This window comes from Humulus lupulus, chromosome 2, assembly GCF_963169125.1.
Source record: "Humulus lupulus chromosome 2, drHumLupu1.1, whole genome shotgun sequence".
NCBI lineage: Eukaryota > Viridiplantae > Streptophyta > Magnoliopsida > Rosales > Cannabaceae > Humulus > Humulus lupulus.
This window is the reverse complement of record NC_084794.1, coordinates 52053072-52073926: the sequence shown is the minus strand read 5'-3', so window position 1 is coordinate 52073926 and position 20855 is coordinate 52053072. Positions and strand designations below refer to the sequence as shown.

The window sequence follows — 20855 nt, the reverse complement described above, 5'->3', positions numbered from 1 at the left end:
TTGCGTTAACCTTAGGTCCTTGTTGGTCTTTTCTATGCCTACACTCTCTAGCATAGTGACCCTTTTTCACACACACAAAGCAAGGATCTTTCTCGCCCTTAAACTTGTTTGGGTTGGTCTTTGGACCCAAAGGTTTCTCATTACCCTTTTTCCCTTTGTTTTTGGGATGTTTTGGTTGTGACACCGCATTTGCTTTGGAAGTCTCTCCATTAGACCCATCCACAAGTTTATCTCTACATATCGATTCCTCTTCGATTCGAATATGTTTTTGGATTTCCTCCAAAGAATAATCCTCATTTTTATAAATGATTATTTTCCTATAGCTCTTCCAAGTTGGTGGTAATTTAGCCACTATAGCACCAACTTGAAAGGCCTAGGGAAGCTCAATCTTTAACACTTTCAATTTGTTAACAATTATTTGCAATTCATGAATTTGAGGAAGAATAGGTTTATCAACAAAAAATTTGAAATCGAAGTATTGAGATATCAAAAACTTTTTGGTACCTTCCTCTTCCGCCTTAAACCTTTTCTCAAGTGCATCCCATATCTCCTTGGCCGATTTGGTCTCGGTGTAGAGGTCATAGAGCCTATCGGATAGGGCATTAAGGATATGAACCCTGCAAAGAAGGTTGTCCTCTTCTCTCTTCCTTCTTTTCTCCACCTCCTCGGGAGTGTCTTTGTCGGATGGCTCGGCTAGAGGTGCCAAGGATGACTCAAGGATGTAGGCTATCTTGAGTGTTGTCAAAAGGAATTTTACCTTGTCTTGCCACCTAATTGAATCCATCAAACCTATCCAACCTCACTAGGTTTTGGTTCATGATCTTGATGGTCTCACCTTCCATTGAAACAAACAAGGGATAAGCTTTTGAATGTTAAGAAAATATGTATTTGCCTCGATGGAAATAGGTAAGATAATTACAACTCTAAACTAAATATTACAAATAAATATTATTGATTAAAAAGTGTTACAACTCTACGACAAAAATTACATGTAAATAAAGATAAAGAGGTAGAAGATGATAGAAATAGAAGATACAACTCTAAGACAAAAAGATACAAATAAACTAGAAGTAGTAGAATGAAAGATATAGATGAGATTACAACTCTAAAACAAAATATACATATAAAAGAGTAAATATAGAATAATAGAAGAAATGAAAAGCAATAGAATAAAAGAACAAGAATAAGAACAATGAACTAAGAACTCTCACTCACACAACCAAAGTGAAGAGTGTTGGGGATCACCAACTTGAACAAGGTTTGAAACCTTTGTCCAAAAGCTTATTTCCCCCTAACTCAAGCACCAAGGGATTTCTCACAGATATTGGAAATGCTTTCTGGAATAATCAAGCATCAAGGTGTTTCTAGCCAAGTGCTCTAATGGATAGAAATGTTGTGTCTTACAAGTGAGCTATAGGCTCCTATTTATAGAGTTTAGAGACACCTTTTGAATTTCAAAAACCACCAACCCCCATAGCTGTTACCAATGTTTAATTGGATTAATATAGAATTAAAAATGAGATTTGGGAGTTATATAGGTTTTTTGAGCCATTCAACAAAGATTGAAAAAACTGAAAAATTGGTCAGTTTTTGGCATGTGGCTGCGGCCACTAGCCTCTGTCCCACAGGCCGCGACCACCAACATTCAGTGGTCGCGGCCACCGACCATTTTCAGCACTAAAAAATGTGCTGTTTTTCCAAACGGTTCCAAACCCTCCCAAATGATTTTGTAACTCCTAAAACACATTATTGAGGTTAAAATCATATCTCTAACAGCCATATCACATATGACTTTATGAAATTCATCTCAATATTGTGTAACAACAAATTTACACAATAAAGGGTAATATTTGGAAGTTACAAATTTGTAACACCAAATATGTTACATTATTAGGATATATCTCTTATATCTAAATATTGTAACTCTCTATTATATGTTACAATATGTGACACTCTTTGTCACATTTATTTAATCTAAAATATTATATTACATTATATTATAAATAATATAACATTAAACACATCATTTGGAACTTAAAACACGTATTTGTACGGACACGTCAGGCGACGCATTGTTTGCTAGTAGGCGAAACAAGATTTTGGCGATGCATAGCCTCCAAGGAGGCGACGCAACACCACTTAGGCATGTTCAACTTCTCAAAAGTGACCTTAGACATCTCCAAAAGTTCCCAAACTTTTTGGGCATCCTTAGATACCTCAATGTATCACTTTGGACCAAAAAATACAAATTTTAAATGTCTATAACAAAAAGTCAAATTTCACATCTTCACTATGTGAAACCATTTAGTGTTTTTACACCTAGCTTGTGTAAGACCACTTGAACTTTGTATTTTAACCAATCCTAACATATGGTTCTTTTGAATTTTCTTTCATTTTTTAACACAAATACACCTCGCTAGACCTCTATACTACTTGATGGACCTCAATAGTCCATAGAGGACATTCTTCTTGCTTAATCCTAATAGTGTCATCGAGGCACAGCGAGACATATTGAGGGATACTGAGACACATCGTAAATTTTTTGGAGAAAATTCCATATCAATGAATGAAAAAAAAAACCACAAATGTAGCAATGGATTCATTCGAAATATGATAATAAGTGTGTTTTTTTTTACAATAAAATAATTAGTGTTAAAAAACAACATCCATCACAATATTAACACCCTACCTACTTATCCATTGATTTTGTCCTCCAAGAACCTAATAAATTGATGATGTCATGAAATTCTTTTGTTCACTTCAATCTTGAGGATTTTTGTGGAGCCGGAGATAGAAGCTTTGGTCGGAAATTTTGTGGAGTGGTGAGAATTCGAGAGAGAGAAGTCGTAAGAGTGGGAGAGAAGGAAAAAAAATGCCAGGGGTAGCTTAGAAAACCTAGAAAAAACAGCATACATTTGTGATGTGAATAAAGTTCGGGATTTTTTTTTAATTAGAGTGTCATTATACATAGAAACTGAAATTTCTCCTACTTTATTTATTTATTTTTTTTGTCTAACTTTTTAAAAATTAATTATAATTTAAAAGGTGCTTCAATATATAAACAAAAATATTTGCTTTTTTTTTTATATACATACAACAAAAAACAAAATTGATGAAATTACTATAATAATATCACTCATACTATTTAGAAAACAATATACAATTTATAACAGATCATTAAAAAAAGTTATATAAACATATTCCCACCGATTTAGCACTTTCCTATTTAATTTTTCAGTTTAAAATGAAACTTTCCAAATATGAGGTTATACCAATTATAAAATAATTTGAATAAAACATATATTAATTACACAATTAATATTGATTAATTGCTCCGATGATGACTGAGAAATTACTATTCAATGTACAGTATTATAAACTAAAAAAAATTGTTTATTCTGATAAACGTTTCAATGAATCAATAATCATTATTGTTTTTATTCTATTTTTATTTTGTTTGGAATCATTATTAGGAAAAATAATATGAAGTTAAATAACATATTAAAATATAAAATTTCATAAAAATTTATATAAATACAATTGTTTAATATGATAAACAATTCTGTGCAAAATTAAAGAATAGTATTCATATTTTGTTAAGAAAATAAACATGAAAATTTTAATAAATAACAAAATAATAATTGCTTTTCATTATGTTTTTAAAAATTCTTCAAAAAAATTATTCAATATTATATACTAAACAAAATTGTTTATTCTAATAAACGTTTCCATGAAAGAATAATCATTATTATTTTTTTCTTAGTTTTGTTTGGTTCTGTGGCATTATTAGGAATTAGCATATCAATTAAAATTACCTATTGAAATATAAAGTAACAAAGAAAATTATCTAAATAAAATTGTTTAATATGATAAACTATATTATGCAAGTTTGAAGATTATTATTTTTATTTAATTAAAAAATATAAACTTGGAAATTTTAACAAATAAAAAACATAAATATTTTTTTATTTGTTTAGCAACATTCTTTAAAAAAATTATTCAATGTACAATTACTTATTAAAAATAAAACAACAAAAACGTTTGATATTTTATATAATTATAACATGCTCCTTCAACTTAAATAGTTTTGTTTATTTTAATACAACATGATACAAAAATATAGGTGCATTCTCCGGCTTGAAATATAAGTCCCACACTTGTGAATTAAAGAATATTACATTCAACATTGAAAAAATTAACCATGTAAAAATATAAAAATATAACTAAGCATAAACATAACTATGGATAATGAAAGTTACTATATACAATATTTGAGAACCGCATCTACTAATAAAAAATAAAATTAACAAATAAAAAATAAACACGAATGTTTAATATACAATATCTACATTCAAGAATGACAAATAAACTATATGTATAGCAAAACTAAACATAAAAAAGATGATATAATTTTTTTTTTGAGAAATCGAATCTACATATTAAAAAGAAAATTGGAAAAAAAAAAACAAATCGGTTTAAAATACAATAGCAATAAAAATTAACATACAATATACTATCCAGAAAAAAAAAATCAAACATAAACGAGAAACAAATTTATTACATAGGATCTGAATCATAAAAACATATTGTGCCAATAAACAAAAATATTAACTTATATCCATAACATTGACATAACTGTTTATAATGAAAGTTGCTATATACACTATTTGAGTACCGTATCTACCAATAATAATAAAAATAAACAAATATGTTTAAAGTACAAAATCTTCATTCAAGAATGACAAAATAAACTATATAAAAATATTATAACAAACTAAAACATGAACATTGATGCTATAAACAACATTTGAGAAGGAAACTCCATGAATTGACCCTAACTCTAACCTCACTTTAATGTTTCTCATGTTTTTAATCTTATACCCATGTGAAAGGACTAACATACCCTTATTAATATTAGGACTTCTTCCTCCCTTTTTTTCCCTCCCCATTTCGTTTTCAGCCACCTTCTCTCTCCTCTTTCTCTCTCACAAAGAGAACAAACATTATTCCTTTTCCCTCTCTCTCAAATCATCATCAAAGAGAGATCATCACCATTTTTCTTCTCACGAAGCTTTAGAAAGTGATGTAATTTATCACAATTTTTTTTTCTTTTCACCCAAGTTGAAGAAGATTGAAGATTAAAGAAAAATTATCTCCCAAACTTGAAGAAGTTTGAACATTTGATTTGATAATGAGTAAGTTTTTTATTTATTTATAGGTTATGGATGGGTGTAATAGTTTAAATAGAATTTTGGAACTACTCTACACTAAAAAATCTGTGAAAATAAATAATTTTATGTTGAGATGACGAATTTTCGATTGATTTTCGCGATTTAGGTCATTGCGTTCACATTTTGTTCACACATTGTTCAAACGAGTTCACACATTATTCACACTTGGTTCACACATAATTCATACTTGGTTCACACTTGGTTCACGCATACTTCACACTCGATTCACACTTGATACACACATGATTCACACTTGGTTCACACATAATTCACATATGGTTTACACATTGTTCACATATGGTTCACACTTGGTTCACACACAGTTCAATGATTTCCACGATTTAAGTCACTGCATTCACACATTGTTCAAACGAGTTCACACATTATTCACACTTGGTTTGCACATACTTCACACATGATTCACACTTGGTTCACACATGATTCACATATGTTTACACATTGTTCACACATGCATGCTTCACACATAGTTCACACACGGTTCACACTTGGTTCACACATGTTTCACACATGCTTGACACATGCTTGCTTCACACGTTTATTTCTTATTTCTTTTGGCTAGTTTTGCCTAATAACATTTGGCTTCCGAACCTTTTGTCATATGTTATACAGGTCAAACACATATAAATATTGTGGTGTTATATAATGGATCGTGGGAACAAGTTTTGAATGAAGGTTGGTCATTTAGTGCGAAACAAAGCAAGGGTATGAAGGTGCCAAAGACTATCACTTACAATAGTCTTGTTGATTAATTGTATACTTTAATCGGAGTTGAGAAGTCTTGTATTGATCTTGACTTAAATGTAATCTATCATTTTGGAAGTAAAGGTATCCCTCCATCTTTGATTAGTAATGATGACGATGTTGCTTTTTTTCTTGATGAGATAGGAACATCCATCAATCATCAGACACCCCTATGTGTGTCTACTATAGAGAAGAGAAGTAATGATCATTTGGTTACTAAAACGCGTGAGTTGTATACTATTCCTCCAGTTGAAACCAAAGTGAATGATGATTTTTGTATTGATGGCAATGAAGACAGCTGTGATGATGATAGCAGTGATGCATGAAGCTCAGATGATAATGAAAATATTGATAGGCCTACCTGCAATGATGTACTTGTGAAGCATAATTTACAACAGTCAACCTCCAATGAAGTATTGAAGAGCCATGATTCCTCAAACAATAGAGGTCGTAAAGTAAGACAAGTTGGTGAAGATAATCTATGGAGTACTCCACTTTTGTTGAATCAAGGGGATAAAGGCTCTACTTCAGCCTCAACGGCTCAATTACTGACATCTTCTTCGAGTATCAATTCGTGGGAAATAAAAGAGGGTCAAATATTTGAGAACAAGCAAGAGTTGAAGATGAAACTCAATCTTTATACATTAAAGAAAAACTTTGAGTTTAAAGTAAAGAAGTTTGCAAAAAATATATGGTGCACAGTATGTGTTGATGATAAATGCAAATGGAGGTTGAGGGCTACTAAATTGGTTAATTCCAATATGTTCGAGGTTCGTAAATTTTTCGGTGAACACACATGCTCATTGGATGTTCGACATAAAGATCACCGTCAAGCATCCCCATGGCTTATTGGACATGTCATAAGGAGAAAATTTGAGGGTGATTATGTTAATTACAAGCCAATGTCAATTGTTAAAGATATGAGTTTATCATATGGAGTTCATATGAGCTATGCTAAAGCTTGGAGGTGTCGAGAGCATGCATTGGCTTACATAAGAGGTACACCAGAATCATCATTTCAGAAACTTCCCTCATTTCTATACATGATGGAGCAAAAAAATCCTGAAACTGTGACTCATTTGCAGATGGACAATGAAGGTAGGTTCAAATATTGCTTCATGTCCTTAGGTGTTTCTATAATGAGGTTTAAAACATATATTCGCCCAGTTATATGTGTAGATGGAACCTTCTTGACTACTAAGTGTGGAGGTACTTTGTTATGTGCCATGAGCCAAGATGCTAACAAGCAAATATATCCAATTGCATTTTCAGTAGTTGACTCAGAGAATAATGACTCATGGTTGTATTTTCTACTGAGGTTGAAGGAAGCGATTGGTGAAGTAGAGAATCTAGTATTCGTGTCTGATAGACATACTAGTAAAGCAAGTGCCTTGACTAAAATTTTTCCTCAGGCACACCACGGTGCTTGTATACATCATGTTAGCATGAATATCTGTGCGAAGTTCAAAACTGACCATTGCCATGAAGAATTCTTCCTTGCAACGAAAGCTTATAGAAAGCAAGAGTTTTTATGCTATTTTGAGAAGATTAAATTCAAAGATCTTGCAATTGCTCAATACTTAGAGAATCAAGTGGGTTTTGAAAAGTGGGCTCGTTCTTTCTTTCCTGGTCATTGATATAATTTAATGACTACATGTATTGCCGAAAGCTGGAACAATGTCATTGCTGAGGCACGTGGGTGGCCAATTACTTGTCTCATGGAGTTTATGAGGCACACTTTACAAAAATGGTTTTTTGAGCGTCGAACTGCAGTATCAGCGGCTACAGGTCCTCTTGCCACAGAAGTGGAAGCTGATTTGCAAAAGTTAGCAGACAAGTCCACTACCTCGTTCCCTTATCTGTCTAGTCAGTATGAAATAACAGTATTGGACGGTGATCTTGATGGAGATGTCGACCTAAGGAGGAAAAAATGTAGTTGTAGAAGATTTGATTTGACAGGTCTTCCTTGTGAACATGCTCTAGCTGGTGCTTGAGATCGTGGCATTAGTCCATATACTTTATGCTCCAGATTCTACACAATTGAAGTGTGGTTGTCATCCTATGGTGGATCTGTATATACGCTGGGTAATGAAGAATCTTGGGTGATACCAAATGACATAGGAAGTATGATGATAGCTCCTCCTTTAGTGAAGCAGAAAGCTAGTCGTCCAAAGAAGAAACGACGTTTATCAAAGGGTGAGAAGAATAGCAAACAACGTAGATGTGGTGTCCTCGGCCACAATCGAGTGACGTGCACCACTGTTTGTCCCCCGCCATCTAGACATACTTAGTTTGTACTTTGATTGTTTTACTTTGTACTCTTCAATTGCAGAATTTGAATTTTTAGATTGGTTTAGTAATATGACTTTTTGTGTTAAAGTTTGTTGTTTCGGACACACCTAATTCATACATGCACGTAAATCACACATAATTCACACATATTTCACACGCGGTTCACACATAATTCTTACATAATTGACACTTGGTTCACACTTAATTCATGATAAATGAGTTTTAGACTTGTTTATCTATGTATTTTTCAGGTAAAGTATTAGGTGTCGAAGGGATTAGGTGACTTAGGTGTGGAAACATGGGGAAAATCGAAAAAATGACAAAAATTGGTAGAAAACGGTGTTTCGGAGCAATTTTTGCGACCGCAGGAAGGGTGTCTTGCGGCCGCAATTCCAGAATTTTTTTGGCATTTCTAGGACATTCCTGCGACCGCAGGAATGACATCCTGCAACCGCAGGATATGTCTACAAATGAGAAAAACACAGATTATGTCTATGATTGACACCTAGTTCACACTTAATTCACACCTAATTCACACATAGTTCACACCTGATTCACACATATTTCACACGCGGTTCACACATAATTGACACCTGGTTCAAACTTAATTCACACCTAATTCACACATAGTTCACACCTGATTCACACATATTTCACATGCGGTTCACACATAATTCACACATAATTGACACCTGGTTCACACTTAATTCACACCTAATTCACACATAACTTAATAAGATAAAAGTGACAAAGATTTATCCGCTCCACTATTAAGATGAAATAAACGAAGTCATTCAATATCATTTAATGAGATGAAGTTGACATAGTTTCTTCATACATTCAAAAGTAAGATACATATATTTAAATAAAAGACAATTATGGTTGTAAGTTATGGTAAAACAAATCTAAACAAGTCTTTTTTCTAAAGAAATCCATGTTGTTGTCATTTACTTCGGATAGCAGTTTTCTGGCTAGCAAGTACTCGAGATGTTTGATGACATATACCCCCAATCGCCACTGCAAATGAAATAAAGTTTTTTAATTATTGGAAGACCATAGTGATTATTTACAATATAAATATGGTTAATATAGTTATACTTATTTTTGGTCTGTGGCACTTATTCTGTGCCAGGTCTTGTGAACTTAAAACGCACTTTCTCTGCTTGTAGTTGGACATCATTCCTATGGCTTAACAACCCACTGGATTGAATTAGATATGGTAGCATTTTTCTCCATCTGCTCATTTTATTCTCAAACTCCTTGTTGGAAACCATAGTGATATCAGAGTCATAAGCTTTTATAAGATAGCTTGTCAATGATATCTCTAACAACACCCAATGTGTCCCAAAAAAATTAATCGGGGTAAACACATCCAACTTCTCCTCTATTCTTTGTTGGTTACTTTTCCAAGTGTCAACATCAGCTAACAACTTTTCATGGTAGGTGTTAATTGGAGTTGGTATCTCTTTCTGGTCTTGCTCGTGACGATGCCCATCTGCTACATCGGGCTTTGTGGGAGGTTCCTCACGTTCTTCCCTTTCAAACTCCAATTTCACATCATTGTCTACAAAGCTAAGAACACGACCCATGAGTAGTTCATCTGGTCCTTGAATAATAGAGTCATGAAATTCTTTCTCTTCGGGTCTTGGATTGAGCGTGGCCTTCATAAGATCCTGCAACAAAATAATAAATTAATAAGGTATAAACATTTCTTATAAATCACAAACTCAAATAAAATCTCAACGACTTACACTTTTTTTCTTAAATACAACTTCAATATCTTTCAACATTTTATGCGCTGACCAGCTAAGCATTCTTGGAAAGGCAAGGGGTTATTGATAAGCAAATGCAACGAACTTTGTAAAAATTTCATAGGCCCAATATTGCAGAGCAATGGCATAACCATAAATTGTGTACTGAGGTGCTGGTCTTTTTCTCTTTTGCTCAACATTCTTCAAGTATTTATTCCTTAGCCTTTCTATATCTTTTGTCAAGCCGAATAATGTCTTCTTATACGATAATCTCCCCCAAGGATAGTTGAAGAAGTCTTCTTCATTTTCCACCATGGAAAGGACATCAATAAAGCATTTCTTCTTTGGTTCACTAGGTAATAAAAGAGAGTCTACCAAAAAACATAGACCTAATTTCCATACGTCTTCTTTTACATCGCACCTTTTGAATCCATCTTCCAACTCTTCAGAAGACAAACATTCTTTATTGTTCAAGTATGTCTGGAGAAGTCTTTTACTCTTGGCCATTTCTTTATACTTTGCATGATCCAAAGAAATTCCACAATTCAATCGAGTGATCAAACCAAATTCACTAATTCCAAACCTTGTATTCTGACCACAAATATTAAAATTCAAGCAGTATTCGTTATTTCCTCTACCAACAACTCTCCTAAGCAGTAACTGGTGAATAATAACTCCAGAATATTGTAGAGGTGGAGCTAAGAAGAATTGCTTGAACAGTGACTGTTTCGTTCGTTCCATCAAGTCAAATGTCGTGAACTTCGTTATTATTGTACTCATAATGCTCCCTCCCATATACACAGTCTTTGCTGGATAATGCCTTTCAATAGGAAGCATGAGGAGTGACATCTGAAAAGGTAAATTAAATAAGCGCTTAATACATAATTTAGATATATTCACACTTTCTTCACACACGGTTCACACTAAAATCACACATGGTTCACACCAAATCTACACCTTGTTCAGACACATTTCACCCCAAATTCACACATATTGTCCACTTATTCACAAATGATTCACGTATGGTTCACACATTATTCACACTTTGTATGATTCACACATTATTCACACATGGTTCACACATAGCTCACCCACATTCACCCCAACCTCACACATAATTCACACTAAATTCACCTCTTGTTCACACAAAATTCTAACAAAGTTAGTATTTAACAAATATATACCCATAATAATCCATAAACCATCCCACAGTTGGTCTTGCTTGGCTAAGATATTTCTCAATCAAAAACTAAAAAAATATTACTTACATTCTGCAGAAATGAAATGATATTTCAAATGAGTTTTTCTATATCATTAAAAGATACTAGTTTTTCAATTAAATTCACATATAAACATTAAAAGATCATAAATTGTTGTGAAGTACACACTCCACGAGGATTCAATTCAAAACAGTGGAGATAAATATGGTACCTATTCTTTAGCTACTTTGAGCATGTTTGGCATTTGATAATACTCATTCATATATTTGATAGCAAACTAGTGCATTTGAGTTACAAGTTCCTTCCACAATTGATTTTCACTTATATATCATATATAATATGCTAATAAATTTATTCCAATAAACAAAAAGAGATATATACACACTAGAAATTGAGGCTGTGCATTTTTATAATAGGGTTAGTTAGTGTAGTTTCCCTTTATAATTCACACATTATTCACCATAAATTCAGAACATGGTTCACACACCATTCACACCAAATTCACACATGGTTCATACATCATTCTCACATTGTTCACCATAATTTCGAAACATGGTTCACACATCATTCACACATTGTTCACCATAAATTCAGAACATCGTTCACACACTATTCACACACTGAAATCACACATGGTTCATACATCATTCACCATAAATTCGGAACATCGTTCACACACTATTCACACCAAATTCACACACTATTCACACTGAAATCACACATGGTTCACACCAACTTCACTTCATACATGGTTCACACTAAATTCACACCACAATCACACATGGTTCACACCAATTTCACACACTGTTCACATTGAAATTACACATGGTTCACAACAACTTCACTTCACACATGATTCACACTAAATTCACTCATTATTCACACCAAATTAAAACATGCCTCAAGTAGTTAGAAATTTAACCAAAGTCCAAACCTTACATTCTTCTAACATGTTTCCAACCACAACCATCAAATCTCAAATCTCAAAGCATCAATATGACAAAATCAAAATAAACAAATGAGTCATAAATAATATAACAACAATACCTTGGACTAGGGTATCGGGCTTACAAGGGGAGTGTGGGGTCTTAGGTGTTGTATACCTTGGGCTCCGGCGACGTGGGCTTAACAATATGGCTGCGGAGCACAGCGAGGCAGCAATGTGGGTTTGTGGGGTTGGGAGCAAGCAGAGGGGATGGGGGCTCTGGTAGATTTGAGAAAGAGAGAAGGAAGAGTGTAAAAGGGGCTGAAAACGAAATGGGTAAGAGAGAAGGTGGTTGAAAACGAAATGGGTAAGAAAAAAAGGTGGCTGCGGAGACGACGACACAGCTGGGAGGACATGCATCGGTGTGGCGGAGACGAGGTGGGTGATGGCCGAAGACGACAACACCACCGAAGCTTCGACGACAACGTTGAAGATAGGTGGGTTTGGGAGGGTTTTCAACAGGAAACTTAGAGATGAGAAGGGTAAGAGTTAGATTTGTTTCTAATTGTTTGTTTAACAGAGGGGTAATTTTGTCTTAAAGAGTAAAAAATGAGAAAAACATTAACTAAGGGTTAGAGTTATAAATATAGGGCTAATTAGGGTCAATTAGAGTAGTTTCCCCATTTGAGAACCGCATCTACACATTAAAAAGAAAAATTCGTAGAAAAAACATAACTTATATCCATAACATGTTCAAAGGGATGGGGAATAATAAATATAAATAAACACGAAGATATATGTATATATACTAGGTAGAAGCAACATGTATTGCACGTTTGCTTAGTTTTAAGGTTGTAAACATTGTTTATAATTTTAATAAAAACTGGTTTACTGTTTTTTTAATATATATATAATAAAATGAATTATAGTTCTATAGTATAATAAATATTTATATCAATAATCTCTACATATATGACATATAAACACAACGTTGACATATATATATATATTTACATGGCTACATGACATATATGTAAAATACAATAATATTTAAAAAGAAATTAATAATAGAATAAAATAAGAATAGAAAAAGTCATAGTGTAGACAGTAGTATACATGTATAAATTATTTTTAGTTTCTAATGTATCTCACAATGTCCTTTGGTGAATTTGATGAAGAAAAAAAGCTCCAATCACTTGATAAAAAACAAATTATCACATAAATTTATAATATAAAAAACTGATGTGTATGCCTTTATTATTTTTAAGTAAATATGATTTAATTATTTAAATTATCATAAAATATCTTAAAAATATCATATTTTAATTAATTAATTTATTTATTTTTGTTTGAGTTTATGTTTGTTCTAGTTTTTGAATTTGGCAGTGATAACAAAAAATTATAATATTAAGTTTAAGTTTAATTAAATTTTATTTAAGTTATAAAACATATGTTTTTATTATTTTTAAATAATTATCATAGTAAAATATATCAAAAATATCATATTTTAATTTGTTTAATTATTTATTTATTTAATTTTAATTAAGTTTAATTTATGTTTACAATCTACGGTTAAATATAAGAATATTCTGTTAATGTTAACAGAAAAAAATAATAAACTGTTAAAACCAATAATTTCCGTTATCTCCATATTTTTTATATAGAATATATATTTATATATATATATATAATAGCATGTAATTGATAACCACATCAAGATCTGAAAATAAAAATAAACTAATATGTTTAAAAATCAGTGAGGGATATAATTAACAATAAGCAATAACCAATGAGCAGATACATGATCATTACAGGCCATAAGCTTCTACTAAACTGTCGGTGTTCTAGGTTCAAATGGACCAACAACTATAGCATCTTGAGTACGCATCAGTAAGAAATGATGAGTACATAAACAAAAAAACAATGAGGACTAATTTATAAAGGGGAATTTCACATTATATGGTTTATATTGGGTGTTAATTAAAATATATGTTAGACATATTAAAGATTTCAAAATAATGTTACTTTTGTGCACTTTACTAAAAATACCCTCCTATCTTCTTTCTTCTCACTTCTCTCCCTCTCTCTCTCGGTTTACTCTCTCTCACATCGCAGCACCACCAACACCACCACCACACTAAATACTGCATTCCGAATAGATCTTGGCATGATTTTTTAAGTTTTTTTGCGAATTTTTTTAGATCTAAAACTCTGATATCTACAGAAAATCGACATTGCTCGATGGTGTTCAATGCCAGCTTGATGTGGCCTTCAAAATCAAGATTTTCATGAAAAAAAATGACTTTGCTCGATGGTGGTTTGATGGTGCTCGATGCCAACTCGATGGACTCAATGCGATTCTTGCAATAGATATAATTTTCACTCAGGTGTCCGTTTAATGTGATTTTTTTATTTTGTGTATTTTTTCAATATCTACACGTTTGACATGCTCATATTCACATTTATGAAGTTTAAAACTTGAAAACATACCAAAACATATCTTAACACATGAGTATGTTTGGATTTTGTATTTTTTTTTTTCAAGTGCTACACTTCACAAATGTGCATTGAAAACATGGATTTTGACATAATATGATGTCTAATGATGCATAATGATGCTAGTGTGATGTTATTGCGATTCCAGTGCGATGGTGCATTGAAAACATGATTTTTGGCAAAAACGATGTCTAACGATGCAGTTGCGATGATGCCTTGAAAATTTTGTTTTTGACAGAAACGATGCACAGTGATTTTGATGCGATGCTGCCTTGAAAACTTGGTTTTTGGGCCAAAAAAATCGATGTCTAATGATGATGTTGCGTTGGGGTGCGATGGTGCATTGAAAACATGGTTTTTGACCAAAAACGATGTCTAACAATGCTGATGCGATGGTGTATTTACCAAAATAAAAAAATCATGATTTCAATGCACCATCGCACTTGCATCACACCGACATCTCATTAGTATCGTTAGACATCGTTTTTGGTCAAAAACTATGTTTTCAATGCACCATCGCATCATCATCGTTAGACATAAATTATTTTGGCCTAAAAATCATGTGTTCAAGGCACCATCGAATCAACATCGTTATGCATTGTTAGACATCGTTTTTGCCAAAAAACTAAGTTTACAAAGCACCATCGCAAATGCATCATTAGACATTGTTAAACATCATTTTTCTGTAATTTTTCAGAATTCTAGATCTGTAGAAAAAAAAACACAAATTAACCCTAAAATATTGTATATAAGTATGTGAAATCTATAAATTAGTGTCTTAAGTCAATATTTTCTTGGGTTTAAGTTTCAGAATAAATTTTTCATTATTAAAACTTAAAAAAAAATGAAGAGAGAGGTGTTTCAATGGTGGTAGAGATGGTGTCGTTAATGGTGACAACATTATTGTGATGTGGTGTTTTTTCATTGTGGAAGGTCGTGGTGGTGGTATTGCATTAAAGTCCATTCCTTATAAAATGACATAATTTGGCCATACATGCTAATATTAGCACTTATTTGAATTAGTATATACTATGATGCATATAGTGTGAAATTTCCCATCTCCCTTGACATAGGATAGGAAAGAATACAAACATTAACTGGTACTCTCGCAGTTGACAGCGTTATATAATATTAGCAAAGAACCAGTATTGTTGGATAAGAAAGCCAGATTAGTATAATCATCTTTATGAGCTGGTTATTCGATTGGTACCTTAATTTCTACTTAATATAGTATACTATAATAGTCAAATTACTTATAGTTGTGACCAAAAGACTTTGGAAATTTAATTAGAAAAACAGAACACTTTGGAGGGATAACTTAGCAAATACGTAACCAAGTGAGACTACTTCAAAGGAAAGGCGAGACCTGTATATTCACGGCTTTGTATTTTCTATCTTCAAGTGTTGAGAAAAACTTTTCGCTTTGGGAAAAGAGCACCAGTCACATATGAGTTCATTCAATGCATTCCAATAACCCAAAATAATGTCTAAATTAATCAATAATGGTAGAGAAACAAGTCATTTCAGACTGCATTACTTGACTAATTATAATCACACTTGAAGAAAAAGTGATGGCATGGATCACAAATGGAATTTGTCACTGTCCTTGGTAGAATTTTCAAAACATTAGTCATGTTTTTGATTGTTTCATAGGGAAATAGTCAAATGTGGACTCCAAACAAAACAGAAAGACTTGTGTTTTGAGTTTTAAGTCATACCATAGAATAGAAGATTACTATGCAACATGGTTATACTATATACTATTCTATTCTACTATTACAAGTCAATTTTGGCAGAAACATGAGAGTTTTGTAAAGGGGTTGATCTGGCCAAAGCAAATTGGAGCTGCCATGACTGCATGACTTTACATGACTAAAAGAATGAAAGAATTGGTTTATGTGTTCATGATTAAGCGTAACTCCACTTCAGATACAAACCTTCGTAGCAAAGTTCCTATTTCCGACCAAATTCTGCAGGTCGAACGAGCTTACCATTGTTCTTCTCATACTCCAGCTTCAACTCCTCTAAACGCTTGGATACCTAAATAAAAAATTAACCAAAATACATTTCATATAATTCAAAGCTTAATGCACCAATCAAATGGTCCAAAACCTAAATTGAATAAATAACTCTGTTTGTTTTATCCTTAATTTCCTAAAAGTGAAAAGCATTTTGAGTGTTTTAACATATTTTGATTGAGAAAGCTAAAAAAAATATTACCTTGATTGAGTAAGCCATAGGTAATAATGTATCAGGGTCCATTGCATTCTCAGGGAAGTTGCGCAAAGCTTGTATGAGTTTCTCAAAGGGTAATTTTACCTGTCAAAAGTTACAGGCAAGCATATCTTATCTGTAAGCAGGAAATATGCTAGTTATATGGGTCCAAAGCATGTAAGATTCCTGATATGCTCACCAAATCATCATGGCAATACTTTAACAGGGCCAAACCAACTTTAAATACAATCTTAACACCCTGTCAAAAATGTTTCAAAAGACAGAATCATATCGAGTTTATAACAAAAAGTAATAGTTCAAAGAAATTAGATACAAAGATAAGTAAACCAACCTCAGAGAGAAATACATCCCAAATTCGTAAAGCCAAGTGGAACGGGAATGAATAAGAGAAAACAGTTATGAACCATTGACTAGCGTACATACTAGGATTGATCATTTCTTGAGTAAAATGCTCCCCAAGCTTTGGCAGAAACTCCTTCACCAACTGGTCAAACTGAAAAAGGTATTGTTGTACCAGCGGTAACCCCACCTACTCAGCAAGCACAAACTTAACCTCAGGAACTAAAATACTGTTCTTTGTCGAAAAAAATGTGAATATAAAAAAGGTTTCATATTTGTATGGCTACATGCATGCACATGCACATACACAAACACACAAAGAAAATCTCTAATTAAAAAGACAACAGAATTGTCAAATCATAAGATGTCTTGGAAAAGCCTTGAATGCCTACGTATTTCAAATAGGAACTTCCAGCCTTAAGCACATTATATTAATATTGCAAATCAAGATCCAAGATGTATAGATGCACATACATCTTACTAGCAGCAAAAAGTGAATCCATACACTGGCATAATGCCACAAAAATAAGATTTAAGACACTAAAAAAAAGTACCAGATACAATCCTTCCATTGGAGCATGCACAGCTCCTTTAAGTAGTGCAACCAACAACCAAAATGCATCTTCTTCACTCATATAAAGAAGTAACAACCCAGCCAGGAAACCCATTCCCTGCATTTTGAACAAAATGAATTTATTCAGCATTGCACTTGAAAAAAGGTAAAGTAGAGAGAAGACTAATAATAAACAAACCTGAACATATCCAACATCTCTGTCATAGACAGAGTACGCCTTCAGAACATTATAGAGGGACCTTTGACCAGGGCCATGTCTCTGCTGGAAGAAAACATGTGAAGGAAAAGTACGAGAAATATCTCGAATTATATCCAGTTCTGAAGCTGAGGTCTCGTATATCACTAGTTGCTGCATCAAACATAAAGCTTCTTAAGCACTACTGTATGAATATGTGGTTGCAAAAGAAGGAACAATATTTGAAAAGAATCACCATGAATCAAGAAAAGAGTTGTGGGAATATATTTTGGCAGTAACCTTAATCACAATCGAAAGTAATATTGACACTGCTAAACTATAAACTATCATAAAAATTTGGCACCAATTAGACATCAAGCAATACAGAAATGAAAGTACCCAGAAGTACGAGGTAATAAACTCCACTCCACAAAAGATTCTATTACGAGACTATGAATCAATGCAGCTTCAATAAAATGACTGAGATTTTCAAACAGAAAGCCTAGTGATGCACCAACCAGATTTATATTTAAGAATATTTTAAGTTGATTGTTATTTTAATTTTCCAAGTCATGATCTTAGACACCACACACACTGCAAAAATACACACATTTCAAACATACCCATCAAATCTGTAAGAACTACACTAAAGACTATAATCCAGGATTACCATTTAGATCAAAGTTCATAAAAAGAAAGACAATTTAAATATCTATTCAGGCAAACGAAAAAAATGATTACCTCATATACTCCTGGATTCATCAGCAAAAGGTCGCGACTTCCTGAGATCAACTGCCAAACAAGACCCCTTAAACAATCAGGAATCCCTTTTCTTATACGCCTTTTAACAACATGAGGTTTTCTTCTGACATAATGCTTCCAATCACTGCCTCCTACCCCAATCATCTTTCTCCATTTTCTAACCCTCCTTTCATCCCTAAGAAACATCAAAAGTATTCATGAGTCGATACATGTTAATGTGAAATATCTCTTCACTAAAACATCTGATGCTCATTTAAACTAAATAACTTATAAATGATTCAATTAAAGACAACACACCTTTCCTGTTCACTGGCTGATCTACTCTTTGTCAAAGCATCAGATGAGTTATTGTGTTCCTGTTTCACAAACCCAAATCTGTCCAATGCCCTTGGAGATGGAACCGGACCTGGCTCGTAATCATCTATTCGTTTCTTCTCCATTGCACTATGTCTAACAAACTAATTGAAAGCCATAACCTTACCACACAACCTTATCCTCGACACACATACAAAGCAATCTGAAAAAGTTGAGAAAGAAAATAATTGATACTGCTTGCAGTAAACTACGATCAAAATCCAAACTGTGACTCCAACAGGAGATTAACTACTAAAAAAACATATATGTTCCTAATGTGGTCCAATGACCCAAATTTCAAGCATTCTACATAAGACTTTTCAATAATAAAACCTAAACAAGAGGATTTTATTATAAAGATACCTAAAGAATATGCTGATGCAGTGCTACTAGTAGACAAAAATAAGGACATATAACCCATCAAACAATGAATACCGGACCCAGGCCTATATAATTCAAATGTAAGACAAAAACCTCATCTGAAAATAAGCCATACCCAATAATGAAAACATACCATCAATTAAAAATGGAAGCATTATATCAAGTGGGGTTCAACCAAAAACCATGAATTATCACCTAATCGAGATAAAATGAAAAACCCATGAAAGAAAAATAGGATGAGAAGACGAAACTAGGTCAAGAAACCTGAGTCGGGAAGTGATGGGTTTTCTTCACCAGAAGCCATAACATGACAATTTTATGTATACAATAATAATAAAAATATGATATTTTTGCTATAATAAATAGTGCTCATATTTGCGGTTTCCTCTTACCAATGAAATCAAGAGAAAAAGAGAGCTTAGGAATGGTGGTTACTGGTGAAGCTTCTCCTTCCAATCACATGGATCATAACTACGCGTGTATGCACTAAAAACGAAACCCAATTTTCTTTCTTTGATTGATCAGAAGATAGGGGTGGTGCATTGTGTTTCGTTCGACAACAACCATAAAACGACATTAACTAGATCGACGATATTAATCTCACACAACGACAACTTTTGGAGAATGAAATGGCTTTGCATAAGCCTAAGTTGTACTTTTAACTCTAAATTGCGGTTGTTGTGACATATTGGCCCTTACATTTTTTTTTACAAATGACCCAATACTCATTGATGTGAATTTTTAAGTATACATGTCATAATACATGGAGGAGGCCACCCAAGCAGTCGAGAAGGTTTGAGCAGCTGCGTCCGAGGTGGAGACCCTGTGGCTCAAAGTGGAAGAGCTGAATAAGGAGGCTAATGTGCTGGTTGAGGACACCCTATACGTCGCCTGGTTGAGCAACTGGGAGACGGACTTGTCCTTCACAGATGATCTCAATACAAGGCTGCTCTTTAAGGATCGCTTTCACACCGATGAGGCTACTGCCGCCAGGGAGGCAGGCTAAGTCCCAAAGGTCGACCCCGCCATCGAAGTCATCGAGGCAGTTCCTCTTTGGGAGATTTAAGCCATTTTTTTTTTCAGTAAATAGGCATGCGTGACATCCCTTTTTTCTTTTTATTTGGGGTACAAACAATTGAATGCTCGTGCCCCGAGCACTGCTGTGTATAATTTTTTTAAAATGGCCTTTGCTTGTACTAACTACTTGCCTTCTTTGTTTTTTCACTTAACACGTTTTTAACACAACATTTAGTAATAATGCAAATTGGACTTAAAATGTACAAGGTTTTTCTCAAATTTTTAACGTAATGTAACATCATGAAAAAAATTGATTTATATAACCTTGTTTAATTCCACCA

General features: G+C 33.2%; 3 protein-coding genes across 5 annotated transcripts; 1 reads left to right on the top strand and 2 right to left on the bottom strand.

The window, feature by feature from the left end:
* The first annotated feature begins 6275 nt into the window (after positions 1-6275).
* Positions 6276-7630, top strand: LOC133814247 (uncharacterized). The gene is made up of 2 exons (XM_062247235.1): positions 6276-6308; positions 6392-7630. Exons 1-2 carry the CDS (start codon positions 6276-6278, stop codon positions 7628-7630), a joined length of 1272 nt encoding a protein of 423 aa, XP_062103219.1.
* Positions 7631-9403: 1773 nt separating this feature from the next.
* Positions 9404-10257, bottom strand: LOC133814246 (uncharacterized). The gene is made up of 2 exons (XM_062247234.1): positions 10037-10257; positions 9404-9958 (listed from the first exon to the last, which is right to left on the bottom strand). Exons 1-2 carry the CDS (start codon positions 10097-10099, stop codon positions 9404-9406), a joined length of 618 nt encoding a protein of 205 aa, XP_062103218.1. The 5' UTR covers positions 10100-10257.
* Positions 10258-16256: 5999 nt separating this feature from the next.
* Positions 16257-20062, bottom strand: LOC133817805 (uncharacterized). Of its 3 annotated transcripts, none has more exons than XM_062250405.1 (9): positions 19890-20062; positions 19060-19279; positions 18742-18937; positions 18004-18174; positions 17806-17922; positions 17244-17441; positions 17091-17150; positions 16898-16996; positions 16257-16717 (listed from the first exon to the last, which is right to left on the bottom strand). In XM_062250405.1, the coding sequence occupies exons 2-9, from the start codon at positions 19200-19202 to the stop codon at positions 16631-16633; spliced, it is 1071 nt and encodes a 356-aa protein (XP_062106389.1). In that variant the 5' UTR covers positions 19203-19279; positions 19890-20062; the 3' UTR covers positions 16257-16630. The 3 variants fall into 3 exon arrangements, with proteins under 3 accessions (XP_062106389.1, XP_062106392.1, XP_062106390.1); XM_062250408.1 differs by lacking the exon at positions 19890-20062 and adding an exon at positions 19762-19887; XM_062250406.1 differs by lacking the exon at positions 19890-20062 and adding an exon at positions 19631-19786.
* Between the last annotated feature and the right edge of the window lie 793 nt (positions 20063-20855).